This window comes from Tachyglossus aculeatus, chromosome 3, assembly GCF_015852505.1.
Source record: "Tachyglossus aculeatus isolate mTacAcu1 chromosome 3, mTacAcu1.pri, whole genome shotgun sequence".
NCBI lineage: Eukaryota > Metazoa > Chordata > Mammalia > Monotremata > Tachyglossidae > Tachyglossus > Tachyglossus aculeatus.
Genome location: NC_052068.1, coordinates 2013338 through 2037786, shown reverse-complemented (window position 1 = coordinate 2037786; position 24449 = coordinate 2013338). Strand labels below are relative to the sequence as shown.

Genomic DNA, 24449 nt, shown 5'->3' with positions numbered 1-24449 from the left:
GTTGGGTAGGGGCCGTCTCTATATGTTGCCAACTTGTACTTCCCGAGCGCTTAGTACAGTGCTCTGCACACAGTAAGCGCTCAATAAACATGACTGAATGAATAAATGCCATTACTATTATTATCCTTATTAAAAAAGCATCCCAACTTACATGTAGGCTAAGGTGGCGCTGAAATGCTTCTTGATGTAGGTCTCGAGGACAGGATTGAAATGCTGAAACTTTCTGTCGGCGATCAGGCCGATAATGAACACCTGGGGAAAAATGAGCAGAGGGCATCAGGCGTGCACAGGAAACCATTTCAATCAATCAATCGTCTCTATATGTTGCCAACTTGTACTTCTCCAGCGCTTAGTACAGTGTTCTGCCCACAGTAAGTGCTCAATAAATACAATTGATTGATTGATTGATTGATTGAGCGCTTACCGTGTGCAGAGCACTGTACTAAGCGCTTGATCTTCACACCTTCCAGCACCCACAATGGGCACCGTCTCTCCCTGCTCTGTGTTCCCCGTCCCAGACCGACCCCCTCCAACAAGCACCTCCGCAGGCAGCCCATTATCGGGAGCCCATCGCTCTTCGGAAATCATCATCATCATCAATCGTATTTATTGAGCGCTTACTAGGTACAGAGCACTGTACTAAGCGCTTGGGAAGTACAAATTGGCAACATATAGAGACAGTCCCTACCCAACAGTGCTCACAGGGCTCACAGTCTAAAAGAAATCCAAACCAGGTGAGCAGAAAGCCGAGTTGTAGGTTTGGTTAAGAAGAGGAAGTTGAATCTCTCACACGGGGAGGCTTCGTGTCGACCGCGTGAGGTAGCAGGCCCGAAGCCCCTCGGCGGGCCTCGGGTTCGGGCCCATGCCGGCCGAGCCATCTTACCAGAGAATCGAAGACCAGCGTGTCGAACGTCTCGCTCTCCGAGTTCTCCATCATGATGTTGAAGAGGGCGTCCAGGGTGTCCTGCAGGAACTGCGAAAACAGGAGGTGAGGTTGGCCAGACAACCCCTCGGGGGCCCCAGACAAATTCCAGGTAATAATAATAATAATGATGGCACTTATTAAGCGCTTACTATGCGCGGAGCACTGTTCTAAGAGCTGGGGAGGTTACAAGGTGATCAGGTTGTCCCACGGGGGGTTCACAGTCTTAATCCAGGCTTGAGCAGCGTGGCTCAGTGGAAAGAGCCCGGGCTTTGGAGCCAGAGGTCAGGGGTTCAAATCCCGGCTCCAACAATTGTCAGCTGTGTGACTTTGGGCAAGTCACTTCACTTCTCTGGGCCTCAGTTACCTCAACTGTAAAATGGGGATTAAGACTGTGAGCCCCCGGTGGGACAATCTGATCACCTTGTAACCTCCCCAGCGCTTAGTGCTTTGCACATAGTAAGCGCTTAATAAATGCCATCATTATTATTATTAATAATCCCCATTTTACAGATGAGGTAACTGAGGCCCAGAGAAGTGAAGTGACTTGCCCACTGACAATTGGCAGAGCCGGGATTTGAACCCATGACCTCTGACTCCGAAGCGCATGCTCTTTCCACTGAGCCACACTGCTTCTCACCAGTCTGGCCACCCCACCTCTGCATTGCCCGGTGGCACATCTGACTCTCCTTCCCTCCCTCGCCCGGAATCAATCAATCGTATTTATTGAGAACTTACTGTGTGCAGAGCACTGTACTAAGCGCTTGCAGCAGAAATCCCACTGCCCAACTATCCTGGCCTGAAGAGCGTCCCCCAGCTCCCCGCAGCCCTCTGCCCCCTCGACCAGAGGGGCAAAAGCCCTATTCAGGGCAGCATTTGATCGCGACGACGGAAGCAGAGAATCAGTCTACAAAGACGGGAGCCCTTTCCCGGAGAGGGAAGATGAGGCCACCTTCTCAATCAATCAATCAATCAATCGTATTTATTGAGCGCTTACTGTGTGCAGAGCACCGCACTAAGCGCTTGGGAAGTCCAAGTTGGCAACACATAGAGACGGTCCCTACCCAACAGTGGGCTCACAGTCTAGAAGGGGGAGACAGAGAACAAAACAAAACATATTAACAAAATAAAATAAATAGAATAAGTATGTGCATATAAAATGAATAAATAGAGTAATAAATACATACCACCGTATATACACATATACAGGTGCTGTGGGGAAGGGAAGGAGGTAAGGCGGGGGGGAAGGAGAGGGGGAGGAAGGAGGGGGCTCAGTCTGGGAAGGCCTCCTAAAATCAAAAGTCAAACAGACGGGCGGACAGACGGGCAGCAGCCGGAGTGGCAAGAGGGGGGGGAATAATAATAATAATAATAATAATATTAATAATATTAATAATGATGGAAGCAGGGGAACCAGCAAGGTAGGCCTGCAGCAGGCGACCCCCACACCCAGCCTCTCACTCCAGCGGGGGTCTGGGTATTGGAGGGGGCCCGGGCCAGGCTGGGGAAGGGACCCGGGGAGTGTCCTCAGAGAAGGACTCCCGTTTCGAGGCCGGGAGCCGCGACCATCCGAGGTGCCGCCACCTCGCTCCGTTCCCGCCGGAAGCCGCGCCGGTCTGAGGTAACGTCACCGAAGTCAGTTCCCACCAAAAGCCACACCACTCTGAGGCGACGCCAGAAAGGTTCATCCTCCCCAGGAGCTGCGCTCATCTGAGGCAACTTTTTTTTTTTTTTTGATGGCATTTATTAAGCGCTTACTATGTGCAAAGCACTGTTCTAAGCGCTGGGGAGGCTACAAGGTGATCAGGTTGTCCCATGTGGGGCTCACAGTCTTAATCCCCATTTTACAGATGAGGAAACTGAGGCCCAGAGAAGTGAAGTGACTTGCCCAAAGTCACACAGCTGACAACTGGCGGAGCCGGGGTTTGAACCCATGACTTCAGCGCGGTCCGCCCCGTCCAGGAGATGCTTACCTTGACCACTTCGCCGCCGTCGACTTTCATGAGCTGGCGGAGGTTCTGCTGCAGGAGCTGACTGTTGGAACGCCACTTGAGCAGCCCCAGGAGACCCACTGAGAGAGAAGCGGACACACAGGTCAAACTCTTCACGGCCCCTCCCAGACCCCAGCCCACCTTCCTGGGGGCTTCCCCTCCCACCCCACCCCCGCAACCCCATTCACAGCCCCCTAATAATAATAATAATAATAATAATGATGGCATTAATTAAGCGCTTACTATGTGCAAAGCACTGTTCTAAGCGCTGGGGAGGTTACAAAGTGATCAGGTTGTCCCACGGGGGGCTCACAGTCTTCCTCCCCATTTTACAGATGAGGGAACTGAGGCACAGAGAAGTGAAGTGACTTGCCCAAAGTCACACAGCTGACAATTGGCGGAGCCGGGATTTGAACCCATGACCTCTGACTCCAAAGCCCGGGCTCTTTCCCACTGAGCCACGCTGCTTCTCTCTAAAGGACCATTTACTCCATTTCAACACATCCGCTTACAGAAGCAGCGTGGCTCAGTGGAAAGAGCCCGGGCTTTGGAGTCAGAGGTCACGGGTTCAAATCCCAGCTTCGCCAGTTGTCAGCTGTGTGACTTTGGGCAAGTCACTTAGCTTCTCTGTGCCTCAGTTCCCTCATCTGTAAAATGGGGACTAAGACTGTGAGCCCCCTGTGGGACAACTTGATCACCTTTTAACCTCCCCAGCGCTTAGAACAGTGCTTTGCACATAGTAAGCGCTTAATAAATGCCATTATTATTATTATTATCTGTCCATACCTTCCACACCCTATTACTGAATGACTCACCCTTACAACATCCCACCCTTCCAACTTGTGATTATTAGGTGCCAGACCCTGTACTAAGCGCTGGGGTAGATACAAGATCATCGGGTTTAAACAGTCCCTGTCCCACATAGGGTTCACAGTCTTAATCCCCAGTTTATAGATGAGGTAACTGAGGGACAGAGAAGCAAAGTGACTTGCCCAAGGTCACACAGCAGATAAGCGGCAGAGCTGGGATTATTACTTTTATTTTATAATGGCATTTATTAAGCGCTTACTACATGCAAAGTACTGTTCTAAGCGCTGGGGAGGTTACAAGGTGATCAGATTGTCCCACGGGGGGCTCACAGTTTTAATCCCATTTAACAGATGAGCTAACTGAGGCATGGAGAAGTTAAGTAACTTGCCCAAAGTCACACAGTTTACAATTGGCGGAGCTGGGATTTGAACCCATGACCTCTGACTCCAAAGCCCCTGCTCTTTCCACTGAGCCATTCTGCTTCAAGATAATCAAGATAAATCGGGTTTACACAGTCCCTGTCCCACATAAGGTTCACAGTCTTAATCCCCAGTTTATAGATGAGGTAACTGAGGCACAGAGAAGTGAAATGACTTGCCCAAGGTGACACAGCAGATAAGCGGCAGAGCTGGGATTATTATTTTTATTTTATACTGGCATTTATTAAGCGCTTACTATGTGTAAAGCACTGTTCTAAGCACGGGGAGGTTACAAGGTGATCAGGTTGTCCCATGTGGGGCTCACAAGTCTTAATCCCCATTTTACAAATGAGGTAACTGAGGCCCAGAGAAGTCAAGTGACTGTCAGCTGTGTGACTTTGGGCAAGTCACTTAACTTCTCCGTATCTCAGTTACCTCATCTGTAAAATGGAAATTAAGACTGGGAGCCCCCTGTGGGACAACCTGATCACCTTGTTACCTCCCCAGTGCTTAGAACAGTGCTTTGCACATAGTAAGCGCTTAACAAGTGCCATCATTATTATTATTATTATTATTGCCCAAAGTCACACAGCTGACAAGTGGCGGAGCCGGGATTTGAACCCATGACTTCTGACTCCAAAGCCCGGGCTCTTTCCACTGAGCCACGCCGCTTAGAACCCAGGTCCTCTAACTTCCAGGTCTGAGCCCTTTCCACTAGGTTAAGCTGTTTCTCAGCCATGCTTCTCAACCCATCCTCTTCGCTCCTCCCACCGCTGCAGCTATCCCCTCCCAAACCCGGCCCCGGTTCACCTCTCCATACCAACTGCCCTTGCTCCCCCTTCACACCTGCAACCCCCTCCAAACCCCGCAACCTTCAAAGCTCCCTGGAATCCCAGCTCCCCCAGGAATCAGTCCCATTCTTCCCACCTTCAAAACCCTCACCCTCGGCTTCCAGGCTGTCCATCCCCTCGCCCCCTCCTACCTCACCTCCCTTCTCTCCTTCTCCAGCCCAGCCCGCACCCTCCACTCGTCTGCCGCTCCTCACCCGGCCTCATTCTCGCCTGTCCCGCCGTCGACCCCCGGCTCACATCCTCCCCCGGGCCTGGAATGCCCTCCCTCTGCCCATTCACCAAGCTAGCTCTCTTCCTCCCTTCAAGGCCCTACTGAGAGCTCACCTCCTCCAGGAGGCCTTCCCACACTAAGCCCCCTCCTTCCTCTCCCCCTACTCCCCCTCTCCATCCCCCCCACCTTACCTCCTTCCCCTCTCTACATCACCTACATATATGTTTGTATGTATTTATTACTCTATTTTATTTGTACATATTTATTCTACTTATTTTATTTTGTTAATATGTTTTGTTTTGTTTTCTGTCTCCCCCTTCTAGACTGTGAGCCCACTGTTGGGTAGGGACCGTCTCTATATGTTGCCAACTTGTACTTCCCAAGCGCTTAGTACAGTGCTCTGCACACAGTAAGCGCTCAATAAATATGATTGAATGAATGAATGAACCCCCAGGAATCCCAGTTCCTCCAGAAGCCCAGCCCCCTCTTCCCCAATTTCAAAGCCCCCCAGGATCCCCAACTCCTTCAGAAGCCCATCCCCTTACTCCCCATCATGGAAGCCCCCAGGAATCCCTGCTATCTCAGGAGTCCATCCATCTCCAAAGCCCCCCCGGAACTCCGGCTCTTCCCCACCTTCAAAGACCCACACGAGCCCTTGTTCCTCCAGGAGTCTGTCCCCCTCCTCCCTCACCTCCAAAGCCCCTCAGGAATTCTAGCTCCTCCCCACCTTCAAAAACCCCTCTGGAACCTCAGCTCCTCATTCATTCATTCATTCGATCATATTTATTGAGCGCTTACTGTGTGCAGAGCACTGTACTACGCGCTTGGGAAGTACAAGTCGGCGACATGTAGAGACGGTCCCTATCCAACAACGGGCTCACAGTCTAGAAGGGGGAGACAGACAACAAAACAGTCCAATCCAGAGAAGCAGCGTGGTTCAGTGGAAAGAGCCCGGGCTTTGGAGTCAGAGATCATGGGTTCAAATCCCTGCCCCGCCACTATCAGCTGTGTGACTTTGGGCAAGTAACTTCACTTCTCTGTGCTTCAGTTCCCTCATCTGTAGAATGGGGACTAAGACTGTGAAACCCCCCATGGGACAATCTGATCACCTTGTAACCTCCCCAGCGCTTAGAACAGTGCTTTGCACATAATAAATGCTATTATTATTATTATTATTATTATTATTATTATTATTATTATTATTCTCTGGGCCTCAGTTACCTCATCTGAAAAGTGGGGATTAAGACTGTGAGCCCCACGTGGGACAACCTGATCACCTTGTAACCTCCCCAGTGCTTAGAACAGTGCTTTGCATATAGTAAGTGCTCAATAAATGTCATTATTATTATTATTATTATCTGCTCCTCCCCACCTCCAAATCCCCCCAAAACCCCAGCTCCTTCAGAAGCTCATCCCCTCTTCCCCACTTTCAAAGCCCCTGGGGAATCCCAGTTCCACCAGGAACACATCCCCTCCTCCCCACCTTCAAAGCCCCCAGGAGCCCCAGCGCCACTGAGAGGCAGCCCCTGATTCTGTTCTCAATCAATCAATCAATCGGATTTATTGAGCGCTTACTGTGTGCAGAGCACTGTACTAAATGCTTGGGAAGTACAAGTTGGCAACATCTAGAGACAGTCCCTACCCCACAGTGGGCTCACAGTCTAGAAGGGGGAGACAGAGAACAAAACCAAACACATTAACAAAATAAAATAGAATAGGTATGTACAAGTAAAATAAATAAATAGAGTAATAAATATGTACAAACATATATACAGGTGCTGTGGGGAAGGGAGTGTACAAGTAAAATAAATAAATAGAGTAATAAATATGTACAAACATATATACAGGTGCTGTGGGGAAGGGAAGGAGGTAAGACCGATGTGCTTGATGAGGGGACCCCTGCTCACCCCTTCCCCCGCACCTGCTCCGGGGCTGCCCCTTTTTTAAAATAATAATAATAATAATAATGGCATTTATCAGGTGCTTACTATGTGCAGAGCACTGTTCTGGGCGCTGGGGAGGTTACAAGGTGATCAGCACCTGTATATATGTATATATGTTTGTACATATTTATTACTCTATTTATTTTACTTGTATATATCTATTCTATTTATTTTATTTTGTTAGTACGTTTGGTTTTGTTCTCTGTCTCCCCCTTTTAGACTGTGAGCCCACTGTTGGGTAGGGACTGTCCCTATATGTTGCCAATTTGTACTTCCCAAGCACTAGTACAGTGCTCTGCACACAGTAAGCGCTCAATAAATACGATTGATGATGATATTAACAAAATAAAATACATAGAATAGATATGTACAAGTAAAATAAATAGAGTAATAAATATGTACAAACATATATACAGGTGCTGTGGGGAAGGGAGTGTACAAGTAAAATAAATAGAGTAATAAATATGTACAAACATATATACAGGTGCTGTGGGGAAGGGAAGGAGGTGAGACGGGGGGGATGGAGAGGGAGACGAGGGGGAGGGAAGGCCAGGAGGCTGGAAGAAGGGGGAGGGCACCCACCGTTCTGGGTGAGCTTGGTGGAGCAGACCAGCGTGGCGATCTGGAAGGAATCCTTGCTGACCGTACAGCTGCCCACGGTGTGCAGGGGCTTCCCGCTGCTCGCGGGGCCTTTCTCCTCCAGCTCCATCTTCGTGGACGGTAAGCTCAGGTACGTGGACGCGTCTTCTAGCTTCTTGGCTTCCGCCTGTAAGTCCGAAACGCAGACGACAGCCCCCTTAGGCTTGGCGGGAGAGGCCGGGGCGATGATGGTTTTTCTGAGCGTCCCCTGGCAGCCAGGCACTGTGCTGAGCGCTTGGGAAAGTACCATAGACCTACAAGGAGCTTCCCCTCATACAGAAAATTTGCCCCGTCACCCGTTGGTCCTTTGTCCTATAAGAAAGTATTTGGTTTCTGTCTCCCTTGCTAGACTGTCAGTTATACGAGAAGCAGCATGGCTCAGTGGAAAGAACACGGGGTTGGGAGCCAGAGGTCATGGGTCCTAATCCCGACACCACCGCTTGTCAGCTGTGTGACTTTGGGCAAATCACTTAAATTCTCTGGGCCTCAGTTACCTCATCTGTAAAATGGGGATTAAAACTGTGAGCCCCACATGGGACAACCTGATCACCTTGTAATAATAACAATAATAATGATGGTAGTTGTTAAGCACTTACTCTGTGCAAAGCACTGTTCTAAGCGCTGGGGGGGGGGGGGGGTTTACAAGGTGAGAGCTCCGGAGAGCTCAGTACAGTGCTCTGCCCACAGTAATTACTACTGATGATGTTGATAATCATAATGTAAAAACAAAAGAAAAGCCAAATTTGGGAACCAAATGTTGGATTGTTTGGCATTTATGGCCCAAGTGCTTCAAGCCTTTGTGTCCCAACACTCCTGCTCCTTGTCACTTAGAGGTTTGGTTTCTGCAACATACAACTTCCCACTTTAGCCACTAATGGAGGTTTCAAAGTCCTCATCAATCAAGCAATCCATCAATCAAGGGGATTTATCGACCACCTACTGTGTGCAGAGAGCTTGGGAGAGTACAATAGAGTTAGGAGACTCTAGCTTCAGAACCCAACCCTTTCCACCAAACACTTATTCCCCCCCTTATCCCCTCTCTGATGGCCATCTTTTTTATCACCCTTTCCCCAGTGGCTTTTTCCCCCCTCTACTTTCCCCCCCAAAAAACAAAACCCTCCCTCGACCCCATGGCTCCCTCTGGTTATCACCCCATCTCCCTCCTACCATTCCTCTCCAAACTCCTTAAGCTAGTTGTCTACACCCACTGCCTCCAGGTTCTCTCCTTGTCCCTGTCCATATGGCTCACCTCCTCCAAGAGGCCTTCCCAGACTAAGCCCCCCTTTTCCTCAGCTTTTCCTCCCCTCCCCATCACCCCAACTCACTCCCTTTGCTCTACTCCCCTCCCCACCCCACTGCACTTGTGTATATACGTACACATCTATAATTCTATTTATTTACATTAATGCCCAGTTACTTGTTTTGATGTGCATGTATCTATAATTCTACCTATACTGATGCTATTGATGCCTGTTTACTTGTTTTGATCCCTGTCTCCCCCCTTCTAGACTGTATTCATTAAGCACTTACTATGTGCCAAGCACAGTTCTAAGCACTGAGGTAGATACAAGGTCATCAGGTTGTCCCACGTGGGGCTCACAGTCTTAATACCTCACAGTTTTTCCATTACAGCCCAGTATAATAATCATCATCATCATCAATCGTATTTATTGAGCGCTTACTATGTGCAGAGCACTGTACTAAGCACTTGGGAAGTACAAATTGGCAACATATAGAGACAGTCCCTACCCAACAGTGGGCTCACAATCTAAATAATAATGTTGGTATTTGTTAAGCGCTTACGATGTGCCAAGCACTGTTCTAAGAGCCGGGGTAGATACAGGGTGATCAGTTTGTCCCCTGTGGGGATCACAGTCTTCACCCCCATTTTACAGATGAGGGAACTGAGGCCCAGAGAAGTTAAGTGAAGTGCCCAAAGGCACACAGCTGACATGTGAGGGAGCCGGGATTAGAACCCATGACTTCAGACTCACAGGCCCGTGCTCTTACCACTAAGCCACACCGCTTCTCTTGCACACATTACTTCTCCAAACTACCTCCAATCAACACCAACCTAATGATTGTATCTCAACCTCAACTATCTCGATGACTAAGTGCTTAATAAATACCATTACTAATAATAATACTAGTATTTTTAAGCACTTACTATGTGCCAAGCACTGTTCTAAGAGCTGGGGTAGATACAAGGTGATCAGGTTGTCCCATGTGGGACTCACAGCCTTAACCCCCATTTTACAGATGAGGTAACTGAGGCACAGAGAGGTTAAGTGGCTTGCCCAAGGTCACATAGCAGACAAGCAGTGGGGACAGGATTAGAACCCATGTCTTCTAACTCCCAATCCTGTACTCTTGCTACTAGGCCATGCTGTTTCTACTCCTTCTCACCTGCAACACTACCCCACCTTCATAGCTGACATACGATCACTCTCACCTTCTAAGCCTTATTAAAATCCCATCTCCTCCAAGAGGTCTAATAATAATAATAATAATAATAATAATAATAATAACAATAATAGCATTTATTAAGCACTTCTCTGACTAAGCCCTCATTTCCCCTACTCCCTCTCCCTTCTGTGTCCTCCTTTCCCTTGAATTTCCACCGTTTATTCACCCCACAGCACTTATGTCCATATCTGTTATTTTTTTTATTTGTATTGTCTATCTTCCTCTCTAGATTGCAAGCACCTTGTGGGCAAGGGACATAGCTACCAACCCTGGAATACTGTATTTATTTATTTTATTTGTATTGTCTATCTTCCCCTCTAGATTGCAAGCACCTTGAGGGCAAGGGACATACCTACCAACCCTGGAGTACTGTATTCTCCCAAGTGCTAAAGCCATAGAGCTCTGAACAGAATAAGCATTCAATAAATACCACCGATTGATTGATTAGTACACACTATCCCTGCCTTCAAGGAGCTTAGAGGCTAGTAAGCAGACACTAAAAATAAGATGTAAGTAAGAGAAGGAGCAGAGTACAAGGATATGAATATAAGTGCTAGAGGGCTGGGGTTGAGCTGTACACAGATTGCAGGGTGAATGTGGTGAGAAGGGAGATGAGAGATTCGTTGGGGGAGATTTCCTGAAGGAGATGTGAGTTTTAGGAGGGCTTCAAAGGTGGAGAGAGCGATGGTCTGTCAGTTATGAAGGGGGAGGGAGTTACAGGATGTGGGCGAGGGGTCGGCGGTGAGCTAGACGAAACCGAGACATGGTGAGGATGGAACGAGTGTGAGTTGGGTTATAGCGGGAGGGGATCGGCGTGCGGGAGGAGGAAAGGGCAAGCAAACTGAGTGCTTTAAGGCAGACGGTAAGGAGTTTCTGTTTGATGCAGAGGTGAATGGGCAACTGCTAAAGGTTCTTGAGGAGTGAGAAGACCGCCGGAGGCCCCGATGTCCACCCTAGAACACGGCAGGGAGACCCATTACCAGTGAGGAGAGAGGGCCACTAGCACTGGTTCCCGGAAATCCGGCAGGGTGGATGGCCGGCGTGGCCACCCGCTCGCACCTTATAGACGATGAGGTCATGCCCGCCATCCCGGAGGGTGGTCCCGTCGTATCTCATCAGCTTCACAAATGCTAAAGAGAAGATTTTCTCTGACTTGTCCTTGGCTGGAACGAGAAAGCCACTGTCATTTACTTCCCCACCACACAAACACATACACGTTCACAGCGCAGAGTCTATCAAAAATGGAGGCCCGGAGGATGGAGGGCATTAGCAGGGCGGGGTGGGGGCTCAGGGGACTCCCAAACCCAGCAACAGAGGGGAAAGTCTCCAAAAAACTGGCAACGGGAGAAGCAGGAAAAGGGCAGTGATGTTTCCGGGAATGGACCATGGTCCTGGCAACTGTGAAATAAACATCCATCTTCCCCCAGCTCCCCAAAACTCCATACCACCACCAAATGAAAACCCATCTCCCATTCCTTTCCCCATCACCCTGACCAGCCCCTTTATTCTCTATTCAGAGAAGCAGCGTGGCTTAGTGGAAAGAGCATGGACTTTGGAGTCAGAGGTCGTGGGTTCAAATCTCGGCTTCACCAATTGTCAGCTGTGTGACTTTGGGCAAGTCACTTCGCTTCTCTGGGCTGCAGTTACCTCATCTGTAAAATGGGGATTAAGACTGTGAGCCCCCCGTGGGACAACCTGATCACCTTGTAACCTCCCCAGCGCTTAGAACCGTGCTTTGCACATAATAAGCACTTAATAAATGCCATCATTGTTATTATTATTATTATTATTATTCTCCCCCATTCCCAGTCGCCCAGCATTTATGTACAAATCTGTAATTTATTTTATTTATATTAATGTCTGACTCTCCCACAACCAGACTATAAACTCGTTGTGGGCAGGGAATGTGCCTGTTTATTGTTGTATTGTATGCTCAATAAATATGATTGAATGAATGAATGAGTCTCTACCTGCCAGATCGCCATTGCATGCTCCTATAATCGTAGTCCTTTGGACGCTCTAATGTTCATTCATTCAGTTGTATTTACTGTGTGCTTACTGTGTGCAGAGCACTGTAGTAAGAGCTTGGAAAAGTACAATTCAGCTACAAAGAGAAACATTCCCTGCCCACAACGAGCTTGGGTGGATACAAGCAAATCGGGCTGGACACAGACCCCGTCCTATTTGGGGCTCACAGTTTCAATCCCCATTTTACAGATGAGGTAACTGAGGCCCAGAGAAGTGATAAATTTGGAATTTGCTAAGCACTTATGAGGTGCGGAACACTATGTTAAGTGCTGGGGTAGATCTGAGCTGATCAGAATCAGTATCTGTCCCCTTTGGGGCTCTCTGCCTAAGGGGGAGAGAGAGGCAGAGAAGGAAACTGAGATCCAGTGGCTTGCCCAAAGTCACAGAGCAGGCTGGGGGAAGAGCCAGGACTAGAACCCAGGGCTCTCATTCATTCAATCATATTTATTGAGTGCTTACTATGTGCAAAGCACTGTACTAAGCACTTGGGCTCTCGACCCCCAGGGCTCTTTCCACTGAGCCCCACTGATTCCCTCACTCAAGGAGGGACTGGGCAGCAAAGGGCAGGGCAGGAGCAGGACGGACCGGCAGGGCCAGAAGGCAGAATTGAATGAATGAATGAACCTGATCACCTTGTTGCCAACTTGTACTTCCCAAGCGCTTAGTACAGTGCTCTGCACACAGTAAGCACTCAATAAATACAATTGATTGATTGATTGTAACCTCCCCAGTGCTTAAAACAGTAAGCGGTTATTAAATGCTTCTAGACTGTGAGCCCACTGTTGGGTAGGGACCGTCTCTATATGTTGCCAACTTGTACTTCCCAAGTGCTTAGTACAGTGCTCTGCATAAAGTGCTCAATAAATACGACTGATTGATTGATTGAATAGGGGGTGGCCACAGCCAACTGGTGCCCAGGCATCAGGCCACAAGCTCAAAGGTGATGCATGACCAACTTCTCTCCCAGAGCCCAGACAAGATGATTCCGGCCAGGAAGAACATCCCAGCCAGGAAGAACACCCCAGTCAGGAAGAAGTCCCCGGACAGGAAGAAGTCCCTGGACAGGAAAACTTCAGCCAAGAAGAAGCCCCTAGCCAGAAAGGAGTGCCTGACCAGGAAGAAGACTTTGGCCAGAAAGAAGTTTCTAGGTCAGAACAAGTTCCTGGACAGAAAGAAATCCCCAGACAGGAAACCTCCAGCCAGGAAAAATTCCCCAAATGGGAAGAAGTTTATTGATGGGAAGTAGTCCCCAGCCAGGAAGGAATCCCCAACCAGGAAGAAGACCCTGGCCAGGAAGAAGTCCCCGGACAGGAGGAAGTCCCCGGATGGGAAGACTTCAGCCAAGAAGACGCCCCCAGCCAGAAAGGAGTCTCTGACCAGGAAGAAGACTTTGGAAAGAAAGAGGTTTCTAGGTCAGAACAAGTTCCTGGACAGAAAGAAGTCCCTAGACAGGAAACCTCCAGCCAGGAAAAAATCCCCAGATGGGAAGAAGTTTACGGATGGGAAGTAGTCCCCAGCCAGGAAGGAATCCCCAACCAGGAAGAAGACCCTAGCCAGGAAGAAGTCCCCAGATGGAAAGATGTCCCCAGATCAGAAGAGATCTCTGGACAGGAAGAAGTCCCCAGACAGGAAGTCTCCAACCACGAAGAAATCCCTAGCCAGAGAAGCAGAGAGGCCTAGTGGATAGAGCCTGAACCTGAAGTCTGGAGTCTGAAGGGCCTGGGTTCTAATCCTGGCTCTGACAATTGTCCGCCAATTGGACAAGTCACTTCACTTCTCTGTGACTCAGTTCCCTCATCTGTAACATGGGGATTAAGACCGTGAGCCTCATGTGGGACATGGACTGTAACCGACCCGATTAGTTAGGATCTAGCCCAGTTCTAGAACAGTGCCTGGTACATATTAAGTGCTTAACAAATACCATAAAAAAAGAGGAAGACATCCCCAGCCAGGAAGAAGTTCCCAGCCAAGAAGTCTCTGGCCATGTAACAATCCCCAGCCAGGAAGAAGACTCGTCCCAGAAAGAAGTTCCTGGACAGGAAGATCCCAGAGGAAGTCTCTGGCCAGGAAGAAGACTCCTGACAGGAAGAAGATCACAGACAGGAAGAGGTTCCTAGCCAGGAAGATCCCAGGCAGGAAGTCTCCAGCCAGGAAGACTCAGCAGCAGTGCCAGGCTCAGCCCTGGGGGCTCTTGGCTGCTCTCAGAATAATAATAATAATGATAATGATTGTGGTATTTGTTAAGCACTTACTATGTGCCAGGCACTGTTTTAATCACTGGGGTGGATACAAGCAAATCGGGTTGAACACAGTCCCTGTCCCATGTGGGGCTCACAGTCTCAATCCCCATTTTACAGATGAGCTCATTGAGGCCCAGAGAAGTGAAGTGATTTGCCCAAAGTCACACAGCAGACGAGTAGAGGAACTGGGACTTCCCACGCCCTTACTCTATCCATTAGGCCATGATCTCTCAGTCTTCCAAACAGCTTGGCCTAGTAGACAGAGCACAGGCTTGGGAGTCAGAAGGACCTGGGTTCTTGTTCCGTCTCTGCCACTTGACCTTGAGCAAGTCACTTCACTACTCTGGGCCTCAGTTCCCTCATCTGCAAAATGGGGATTAAGACTGTGAGTCCCATGTGGGACATGGACTGGGTCCGACCTGATTAGGTTGCATCTACCCCAGTTCTTAGAACAGCGTCTGGCACATAGTAAGTGCTTAAGTACCATGAGAGGAAAAAAAGAAAAAATGAATCTACCTGGACACCCTTCTGCCAGTTTGTACACAGCCCTGCCCTCTGGGCAACAGCCATGGGGGCCCTCGTAGCGGGGGTCTTTGTCACGGGGGCTACTCACAGTCCTGGGAGGAGCGATGGCGGAAGGTGAACCTCAGATGGCTGCGGTTGACGTCTTCGATGGGAATCGCCACCTGCGGAGACAAAAAGGGGGATGGGAACCACGTCTCAGCATTCACACAGCTCTCAGTGTTGTCCGGACGGGCTGACCAGAAGATTTCCTCTTCTTCCGAGAACAAAGTGCGGTCTCACCTCCCGTTGGCTTCCCTTTAAACTGAAGTGCTATCTAACCCACGACCAGGGCTCCCAGGCTTCCCTGCTCCCGGGCCGGCCTTAGCTTCATTGGCTCGCAGAATGGCCGGGGCCGTTGTGTTTCGAGAAACGATTCCTGAACCCTCCTGCTGCTCTGTTGTGCGGCGGCTTCATTCGATGGTGCCAAGGTCCCCCTCACCCGTCTCCATGAGGTCCCCCAGAGTGGAGCAGTCTGCGTTGCCACACTCCTGGGCATCCCCAGGTCGGCTTCCAGATGGCCGTGGACACACAACCACCACACACACCACACCCCAGGTTGGGGCCTGTGTGTGCGCCTGAATGTAGGCTCGCACCTTGGCCTGTGTCACGTTCTGCATCTGGGCCAATGCCTGGGCCTGTGTTTGGGCCTGAATGTGGGGCTGTGAATAGGCCTGTGTCTTCGTCTGGGTTTGGGCCTATGCCTGGACCTAAACGTGGGGCTGTTACTGGTCTTGATCTGAGTCTGTGTTTGGACCTATGTCTGGGCCTGAGTCTGTGCATGCATCTACGTTCGTGTGGGGGCATACTCCTGGCGCTTAGTACAGTGCCTGGCACATTGTAAGCTCTTAAACACCATAATTATTATCTGGGCCTACGTCAGGCCCTACACCTGGGCCTGCTCCTGGGCCTTCCTCGACGCCTGCTTGTGTGACCCGCAGCACTGAGACATGGATGGGCACCTGACATGGACCGTCAGCAGCCCCAAGCGCCTCCGTCATCCCTTTCTCCCCCTTCGGCGCTCCACCCTCCCATGCTCCACCTGCTGCCGCGGAGAGGCCGGGGGGCCCGACGGGAGCCCCCGCGCCCCGACCGCCACCACTTCACCAGGTCGACGGTCAAATCATGCAGCCAAACCGGCCCGGCGGTAAAGGCCGACCGTACCTTGACTGTTTCAAACCAGCGCGGTTGTTTCACTTGGTAGTAGATGACGGACTTATATTCCGACATGGCTTCGTCACCGGCCCCGGGAAAAATCACGTTCTGGAAAAGAAAGAAGAGCTTCACAGCAGGGCCTGGGCTCCTGGTCGGTTTGACTCTTCCCTCCAGAGCCAGTGAGGAAAAAACACGCTCTTTTCCTAGAACAAACCCGGCACATAGCGATTACACTTCCAGAGGACAGAAACCGCTCCTCCTCGACTTGACAGGGGAATCATCTTTCTTATCCCTCCACAGAAAGCATTCTTTTAAGGGCCGAGGGGACAGGTATATGGGGAAGGAGGGAGACGGGTCACAGGTTACCCAACCCACAGGAGTGTGACCTCACAAGTCCTCCTCATAGAGAAGCAGCTTGCCTTAGTGGAAAGAGCCCGGGCTTTGGAGTCAGAGGTCATGGGTTCGAATCCCAGCTCCGCCACGTCTGCTGTGTGACCTTGGGCAAGTCACTTTATGTCTCTGAGCCTCAGTTACCTCATCTATAAAATGGAGATTAAGACTGGGAGCCCCACGTGACACAACCTGATCATCTTGTATCCCCCCCAGTGCTTAGAACAGTGCTTTGCACACAGTAGGCACTTAACAAATGCCATCATTATTATTATTATTCCTCCAGGCACAGTTTCAGGAAGGCCATCCCTGGGAGAGAGAAGCACTCCCGGAGGGCGGCCCAGCCCATCCCGAGCTCCGGACACGATCCCGACCCCCTCAGGTCCAGCTCCTCAGACACAGATACCTCCAGCCTCTTTCCATCCTCATCGAAGACGGACACAGTCACTTCGACGTTCTTGGCGGTCGTCTTGCTGCCCTTGTCGAAGTCCCCCTGGACCAGGGTCACGTAGATGTCATTGCGGACGTCACCTGGGGGCCGACAGAAAACCTGCGGTCGCTACGGCGAGCTGTGGTCCAGCGGGGAAAATAGAATGCCACCTTCTGGGGTTTCCTTTGCCGTCCATAGGATCGTTTTCCAGGGCAAGGAGAGGAAGGTGAGAGAGGGGGTCCTCGGAGATGAGGGGTACAGAGCGGCCTAGTGGAAAGACACTAAGCCAGGGAATCAAGAGACCTGGGTTCTGATACCGGGCTCTGCCAATTGCTGGCTGTGTGACCTTGGGCAAGTCACTTCACTTCCCTGGGCCTCGGTTTCATCATCTGTAAAATGGGGATTCAATACCTTTTCTTGCTCCCTGTGAGCCCCAGGGTTGGACACAGTCCCTGCCCCATGTCGGGCTCACAGTCTCAATCCCCACTTTACAGATGAGAGAACGGAGGCATTGAGAAGTGAAGTGATTTGCCCAGGGTCACACAACAGACAAGTGGTGAAGGCGGGATTAGAACCCATGACCTTCTGAATCCTAGGCCCGGGCTCTAGCCACTAAGCCATGCTGCTTCACGGCATAAACAGTGACATTCCCTGCCCACAACGAGCTTAGAGTCTAGAGCGGGGGAGACAGACATCAACGCAATTAAATAAAATTACAGACACTTTCATAGATGCTAATTCACTAATCGGAGTGGAAGTCTCTTGAAGTCAGAGAACATGTGTCTTGCCACTGCTATCCCTTCCCAAGACTTTAGTATAATGTCTAGCACTCAGTCTACATGTTTTGTTTCGTTGTCTGTCTCCCTCTTCTAGACTGTGAGCCCGTTGTTGGGTAGGGATCGTCTCTATGTGTTACCAACTTGTACTTCCCAAGCACTTAGTACAGTGCTCTGCACACAGTAAGTGCTCAATAAATATGATTGAATGAATGAATGAACTCCGTCAGCCCTTGCTAATGGCCATGATTGACTGATTGATCAACTGAACGCCAGTACAGGAAGCAGAAAAGCCATGAACGCAAAAATCCAGGAGGAATGGATGAAAAATGCTGATGAGAAACACAGGTAATGCCAGGAAATTCATCCTTTTCCTGTTCCACTAAACAGTAAGTTCCTCAAGGGCAGGGATTCTATCTACTAATTCTGTTGTACTCTCCCAAGCACTTAATTTAGTGCTGTGCCCACTGTAGGATCCTTGAAGGCAAGAATCCCATCTAATAATGCTACTGTATCCTCTTAAGTGCTCTGCACAAGGCAACTGAGTCTACCTATTCTACTGTAGTCTCCAAGTGCTTAGTACAGTGCTCTGCTCACATTGCCCAGATCCGCCCACATTGCCAAGACCTGCCCTTTCCTCTCCATCCATACCACTACCCTGCTCATTCAAGCTCTCATCCTATCCCGTCTGGACTACTGCATCAGCCTTCTCTCTGATCTCCCATCCTCGTCTCTCCCCACTTCAATCCATACTTCATGCTGCTGCCCGAATTATCTTTGTCCAGAAACGCTCTGGGCACGTTACTCCCCTCCTCAAAAATCTCCAGTGGCTACCAATCAATCTGCGCATCAGGCAGAAACTCCTCACCCTGGGCTTCAAGGCTGTCCATCCCCTCGCCCCCTCCTACCTCATCTCCCTTCTGTCCTTCTCCAGCCCAGCCCGCACCCTCCGATCCTCCGCCGCTAATCTCCTCACCGTACCTCGTTCTCGCCCGTCCCGCCGTTGACCCCCGGCCCACGTCCTCACCCGGGCCCAGAATGCCCTCCCTCTGCCCATCCGCCAAGCTCGCTCTCTTCCTCCCTTCAAGGCCCTACTGAGAGCTCACCTCCTCCAGGAGGCCTTCCCAGACTGAGCCCCTTCCTTCCTCTCCCCCTCGTCCCCCTCTCCATCCCCCCTGCCTTACCTCCTTCCCTTCCCCACAGCACCTGTATATATGTATATGTTTATACATATTTATTACTCTATTTATTTATTTATTTATTTATTTATTTTACTTGTACATATCTATTCTATTTATTTTATTTTGTTAGTATGTTTGGTTTTGTTCTCTGTCTCCCCCTTTTAGACTGTGAGCCCACTGTTGGGTAGGGACTGTCTCTATATGTTGCCAACTTGTACTTCCCAAGCGCTTAGTACAGTGCTATGCACACAGTAAGCGCTCAATAAATACGATTGATGATGATGATGAGTAGCACAGAAGACTGTAAGATCCGCCTGTTGTTGGGTAGGGACCGTCTCTATAGGTTGCTGATTTGTACTTCCCAAGCGCTTAGTACAGTGCTCTGCATATAGTAAGCACTCCATCAATACAAATGAATGAATGAATCCTCCAGGGCAGGAATCATGCCTGTTGTGGACAGGGATTGTCTCTCTTTTTTGCTGTACTGTACTTTTCAAGTGCTTAGTACAGTGCTCTACCACATTAGTACAATCACTCATCCTATCCCGACTGGATTCAGCCTCCTTTCTGACCTCCCAAGCTCCTGCCTCTCCCCACTTCAGTCCATACTTCACTCTGCTGCCTGCATTCTCTTTCTACAGAAACGTTGACCCCTTTGCTCAAAAATCTCCATAGATTCGTTCATTCAATCATATTTATTGAGCACTTACTGTGCGCAGAGCACTGTACTAAGCGCTTGGAAAGTCCAATTCGGCAACAAACTGTAGCGGTTGCCTATCAACCTCCGTACCTGAACAAAAATTCCTCACTGTTGGCTTCAAAGCTCTCCATCACCTTGCCCCCTCCTAACTCATCTCCCTTCTCTCCTACATCCCAGCCCTCTGAACATAGTAAGCGCTCAATAAATATGACTGGATGAATGAATAATAATAATAATAATAATGATGGCATTTATTAAGTGCTTACTATGTGCAAAGCACTGTTCTAAGCGCTGGGGAGGTTACAAGGCGATCAGGTGAAAGTAAGCGCTCAATAAATACAACTGAATGAGTGAATGTCTACTAACTCAATTGTCCTCTCCCAAACACTCAGTACAGTACTCTGCACACAATAAGCTGTAAACTCCTTGAGGGCACAGATTATGTCTTCTAACTCTACTGTCCTCTCCCAAGCACTAAATACACTGCTCTGCACACAATAAGCTCCTCCAGGGTAGGGATCCTGTCTACTAATTCCACAGCAGTCTCCCAAGCACTCAGTACACTGCTCTCTCCACACAGAAGACTGTCAGCTCCTCAAAGTCAGGAATGGTGTCTGTCTCAGTGGAAAGAGCCTGGGCTTGGGAGTCAGAGGTCGTGGGTTCTAATCCCGGCTCCGCCACTTGTCGGCAAGTCACTTAACTTCTCTGTGCCTCAGTTCCCCGTTTTCTGTCTTCTAGACTGTGAGCCCACTGTTGGGTAGGGACCGTCTCTATATGTTGCCAATTTGCACTTCCCAAGCACTTAGTACAGTGCTCCACACACAGTAAGCGCTCAATAAATACGATTGATTGACTGATTGATTATTACACACACGTGAGACAACCTGATTACCTTGTAACTACCCCAGCACTTAGAACAATAGTAAGTGCTTAACAAATGCCATTATTATTATAATTATTATTATTATTACTGCTTCTACTGTAATTTTCCAAAGTGCTTAGTGCACACACTCCTTCCCCTCCCCACAGCACCTGTATACATGTTTGTAGAGATTTATTACTCTATTTACTTTACTTGTACATATTTACTATTCTATTTATTTTCATTCAATCGTATTTATTGAGCGCTTACTGTGTGCAGAGCACCGTACTAAGCGCTTGGGAAGTACAAGTTGGCAACATATAGAGACGGCCCCTACCCTTCATTAATGATGTGCACTTAGCTTTAATTCTATTTATTCTGACGACTCGACACCTGTCCACATGTTTTGTTTTGTTGTCTGTCTCTCCCTTCTCGACTGGGAGCCCGTTGTTGGGTAGGGACTGTCTCTATATGTCGCTAACTTGTACTTCCCGAACGCTTAGTACAGTGCTTTGCACACAGTAAGCACTTAATGAATACGATTGAATGAATGAATAGGCAGGAAGTCCTCAGAGGGCAGGGATTACATCTACTGACCTTATTCGCCCAAGCCCCGAGCACAGCGCTGGGCACGCAGTGGACGGCCAAAGTGCACTGCTGATGGAGCAGTATATATCATCATCATCATCGTCATCATCATCAATCGTATTTATTGAGCGCTTACTATGTGCAGAGCACTGTACTAAGCGCTTGGGAAGTACAAATTGGCAACATATAAAGTCCCTACCCAGCAGTGGGCTCACAGTCTAAAAGGGGGAGACAGAGAACAAAACCAAACATACTAACAGAATATATAATATATATATTATTATATATATATACAAAATAATATATACTAGTATATATGTATATATATGCATATATGCTCGTACATATTTATTACTCTATTTATTTATTTATTTTACTTGTACATATCTATTCTATTTATTTTATTTTGTTAGTATGTTTGGTTTTGTTCTCAGTCTCCCCCTTTTAGCTTGTGAGCCCACTGTTGGGTAGGGACCGTCTCTATGTGTTGCCAACTTGTACTTCCCAAGTGCTTAGTACATCATCATCATCATCATCAATCGTATTTATTGAGCGCTTACTATGTGCAGAGCACTGTACTAAGCGCTTGGGAAGTACAAATTGGCAACATATAGAGACAGTCCCTACCCAACAGTGGGCTCACAGTCTAAAAGGTGCTCTGCACACAGTAAGCGCTCAATAAATACGATTGATGATGATGATGATGATGATGATGATGGAGCGCTTCGCTCACTGGGGGAAGCGGCCCAAGCAGTCCAGCCCACCACGTCCCGATGGCGGAGACTCACCGGATCCGCGGAGACTCACCGGGCATGATGATCTCCGGAAAGCCCATCTTGCGCGTCACGGCCGTGGTGCGGTCCACCAGGTGAGGGAAATCCTTGCGGATCTGGTGGATGTCACCGGGGACGAGCTTCAGGGTGACCCACAGACCTGGAGGGGACAGGCGGCTTAGGCCCGGACGGCGGTTGTCCCCCCCACGACCCCTGCCTGGGCCTGCCGACCGCCCCTCGGGTGCCCTGGGTCAACGCGAGAGAAGCGGCGTGGCTCGGTGGAAACAGCCCGGACTTTGGAGTCAGAGGTCATGGGTTCAAATCCTGGCTTCACCCATTGTCAGCTGTGTGACTTTGGGCAAGTCACTTCACTTCTCTGCATCTCAGTTACCTCATCTGTAAAATGGGGATTAAGACTGTGAGGCCCCTGTGGGACAACCTGATCACCTTGTAACCTCCCCAGCGCTTAGAACAGTGCTCTGCACATAGTAAGTGCTGAATAAATGCTATCATTATTATTATTCTCTGTGCCTCAGTTACCTCACCTGTAAAATGGGGATTAAGACTGTGAGCCCCCCGTGGGACAACCTGATCACCTTGTAACCTCCCCAGCGCTTAGAACAGTGGTTTGCACATAGTAAGCGCTGAATAAATGCTATCATTATTATTATTATTAGTCTCTGTGCCTCAGTTACCTCATCTGTAAAATGGGGATTAAAACTGTGAGCCCCCATGGGACCATCTGATCACCTTGTAACCTCCCCAGTGCTCAGAACAGTGCTTTGCACATAGTAAGCACCTAACAAATACCATTATTATTATTATATAATTACTATTATCATAAGAGAAGCAGCGTGGCGCCGTGGAAAGAGCTCAGGCTTTGGAGTCAGAGGTCTGGGTTCATATCCCGGCTCCACCCATTGTCAGCTGTGTGACTTCGGGCAAGTCACTTCATTTCTCTGGGCCTCAGTTACCTCATCTGTAAAATGGGGATTAAGACTGTGAGCCCCCCCATGGGACAACCTGATCACCTTGTAACCTCCCCAGTGCTAGGTACAGTGCTTGGCACATAGTAATAGCTTAATAAATGCTATCGTTATTATTATTATTATTCTCTGCGCCTCAGTTACCTCATCTGTAAAATGGGGATTAAAACTGTGAGCCCCCCATGGGACCACCTGATCACCTTGTAACCTCCCCAGTGCTTAGAACAGTGCTTTGCACATAGTAAGCACTTAGCAAATACCATTATTATTATTATATAATAATAATTATTATTATCATAAGAGAAGCAGCGTGGAGCAGTGGAAAGAGCTCAGGCTTTGGAGTCGGAGGTCTGGGTTCATATCCCGGCTCCACCCATTGTCAGCTGTGTGACTTTGGGCAAGTCACTTCACTTCTCTGGGCCTCAGTTACCTCATCTGTAAAATGGGGATTAAGACTGTGAGCCCCCCCATGGGACAACCCGATCACCTTGTAACCTCCCCAGTGCTTAGTACAGTGCTTGGCATATAGTAATAGCTTAATAAATGCTATTATTATTATTATTATTATTATTATTCTCTGCGCCTCAGTTACCTCATCTGTAAAATGGGGATTAAGACTGTGAGCCCCCCCCATGGGACAACCTGATCACCTTGTAACCTCCCCAGTGCTTGGTACAGTGCTTGGCACATAGTAATAGCTTAATAAATGCCATCGTTATTATTATTATTATTCTCTGCGCCTCAGTTACCTCATCTGTAAAATGGGGATTAAAACTGTGAGCCCCCTGTGGGACAACCTGATCACCTTGTAACTTCCCCAGCGCTTAGACCTTGTAATCTCCCCAGCTGGTATTCACCCCAGTGTTTAGTACAGTGCCTTGCATATAGTAAGCACTTAACAAATACCATTATTATTATTATTATTATTATTATTATTATTATTATCTCTGTACCACAGTTCCCTCCTCTGTAAAGTGGGTATTATGACTGTGAGCCCCAAGCAGGACAGAGAATGTGTCCAACATGATTATTTTTACTATCCCAGCACTTAGTTCAGTGTGCCTGGCATAGAGAAGCAGCGTGGTTTGGTGGAAAGGGCACAGTCTTGGGAGTCAGAGGATGTGGAATCTAATCCCGGCTCTGCCACTTGTTTGCTGTGTGACCTTGGGCAAGTCACTTAACTTCTCTGTGCCTCAGTTACCTTGTCTGTAAAATGGGGATTAAGACTGTGAGCCCCAAGTCCCTCCCTCCGCACATCCGCCAAGCTAGCTCTCTTCCTCCCTTCAAAGCCCTACTGAGAGCTCACCTCCTCCAGGAGGCCTTCCCAGACTGAGCCCCTTCCTTCCTCTCCCCCTCGTCCCCCCTCTCCATCCCCCCATCTTACCTCCTTCCCTTCCCCACAGCACCTGTATATATGTATATATGTTTGTACATATTTTTTACTCTATTTATTTATTTATTTATTTTACTTGTACATATCTATTCTATTTATTTTATTTTGTTAGTATGTTTGGTTTTGTTCTCTGT

General features: G+C 48.9%; 1 protein-coding gene across 3 annotated transcripts in view; it reads right to left on the bottom strand.

The window, feature by feature from the left end:
- DOCK1 (dedicator of cytokinesis 1) overlaps positions 1-24449 on the bottom strand; it is a 552732-nt gene that overhangs the window by 427598 nt on the left and 100685 nt on the right. For all 3 annotated transcript variants that reach the window (XM_038743481.1, XM_038743482.1, XM_038743483.1), the window contains exons 13-21: positions 21971-22096; positions 17033-17157; positions 16246-16344; positions 15134-15206; positions 11312-11415; positions 7730-7913; positions 2896-2993; positions 884-973; positions 152-252 (exon numbers count right to left, since the gene is read on the bottom strand). In XM_038743481.1, coding sequence (XP_038599409.1) covers positions 152-252; positions 884-973; positions 2896-2993; positions 7730-7913; positions 11312-11415; positions 15134-15206; positions 16246-16344; positions 17033-17157; positions 21971-22096 — 1000 coding nt within the window. The remainder of the gene's footprint in view (positions 1-151; positions 253-883; positions 974-2895; positions 2994-7729; positions 7914-11311; positions 11416-15133; positions 15207-16245; positions 16345-17032; positions 17158-21970; positions 22097-24449) is intronic.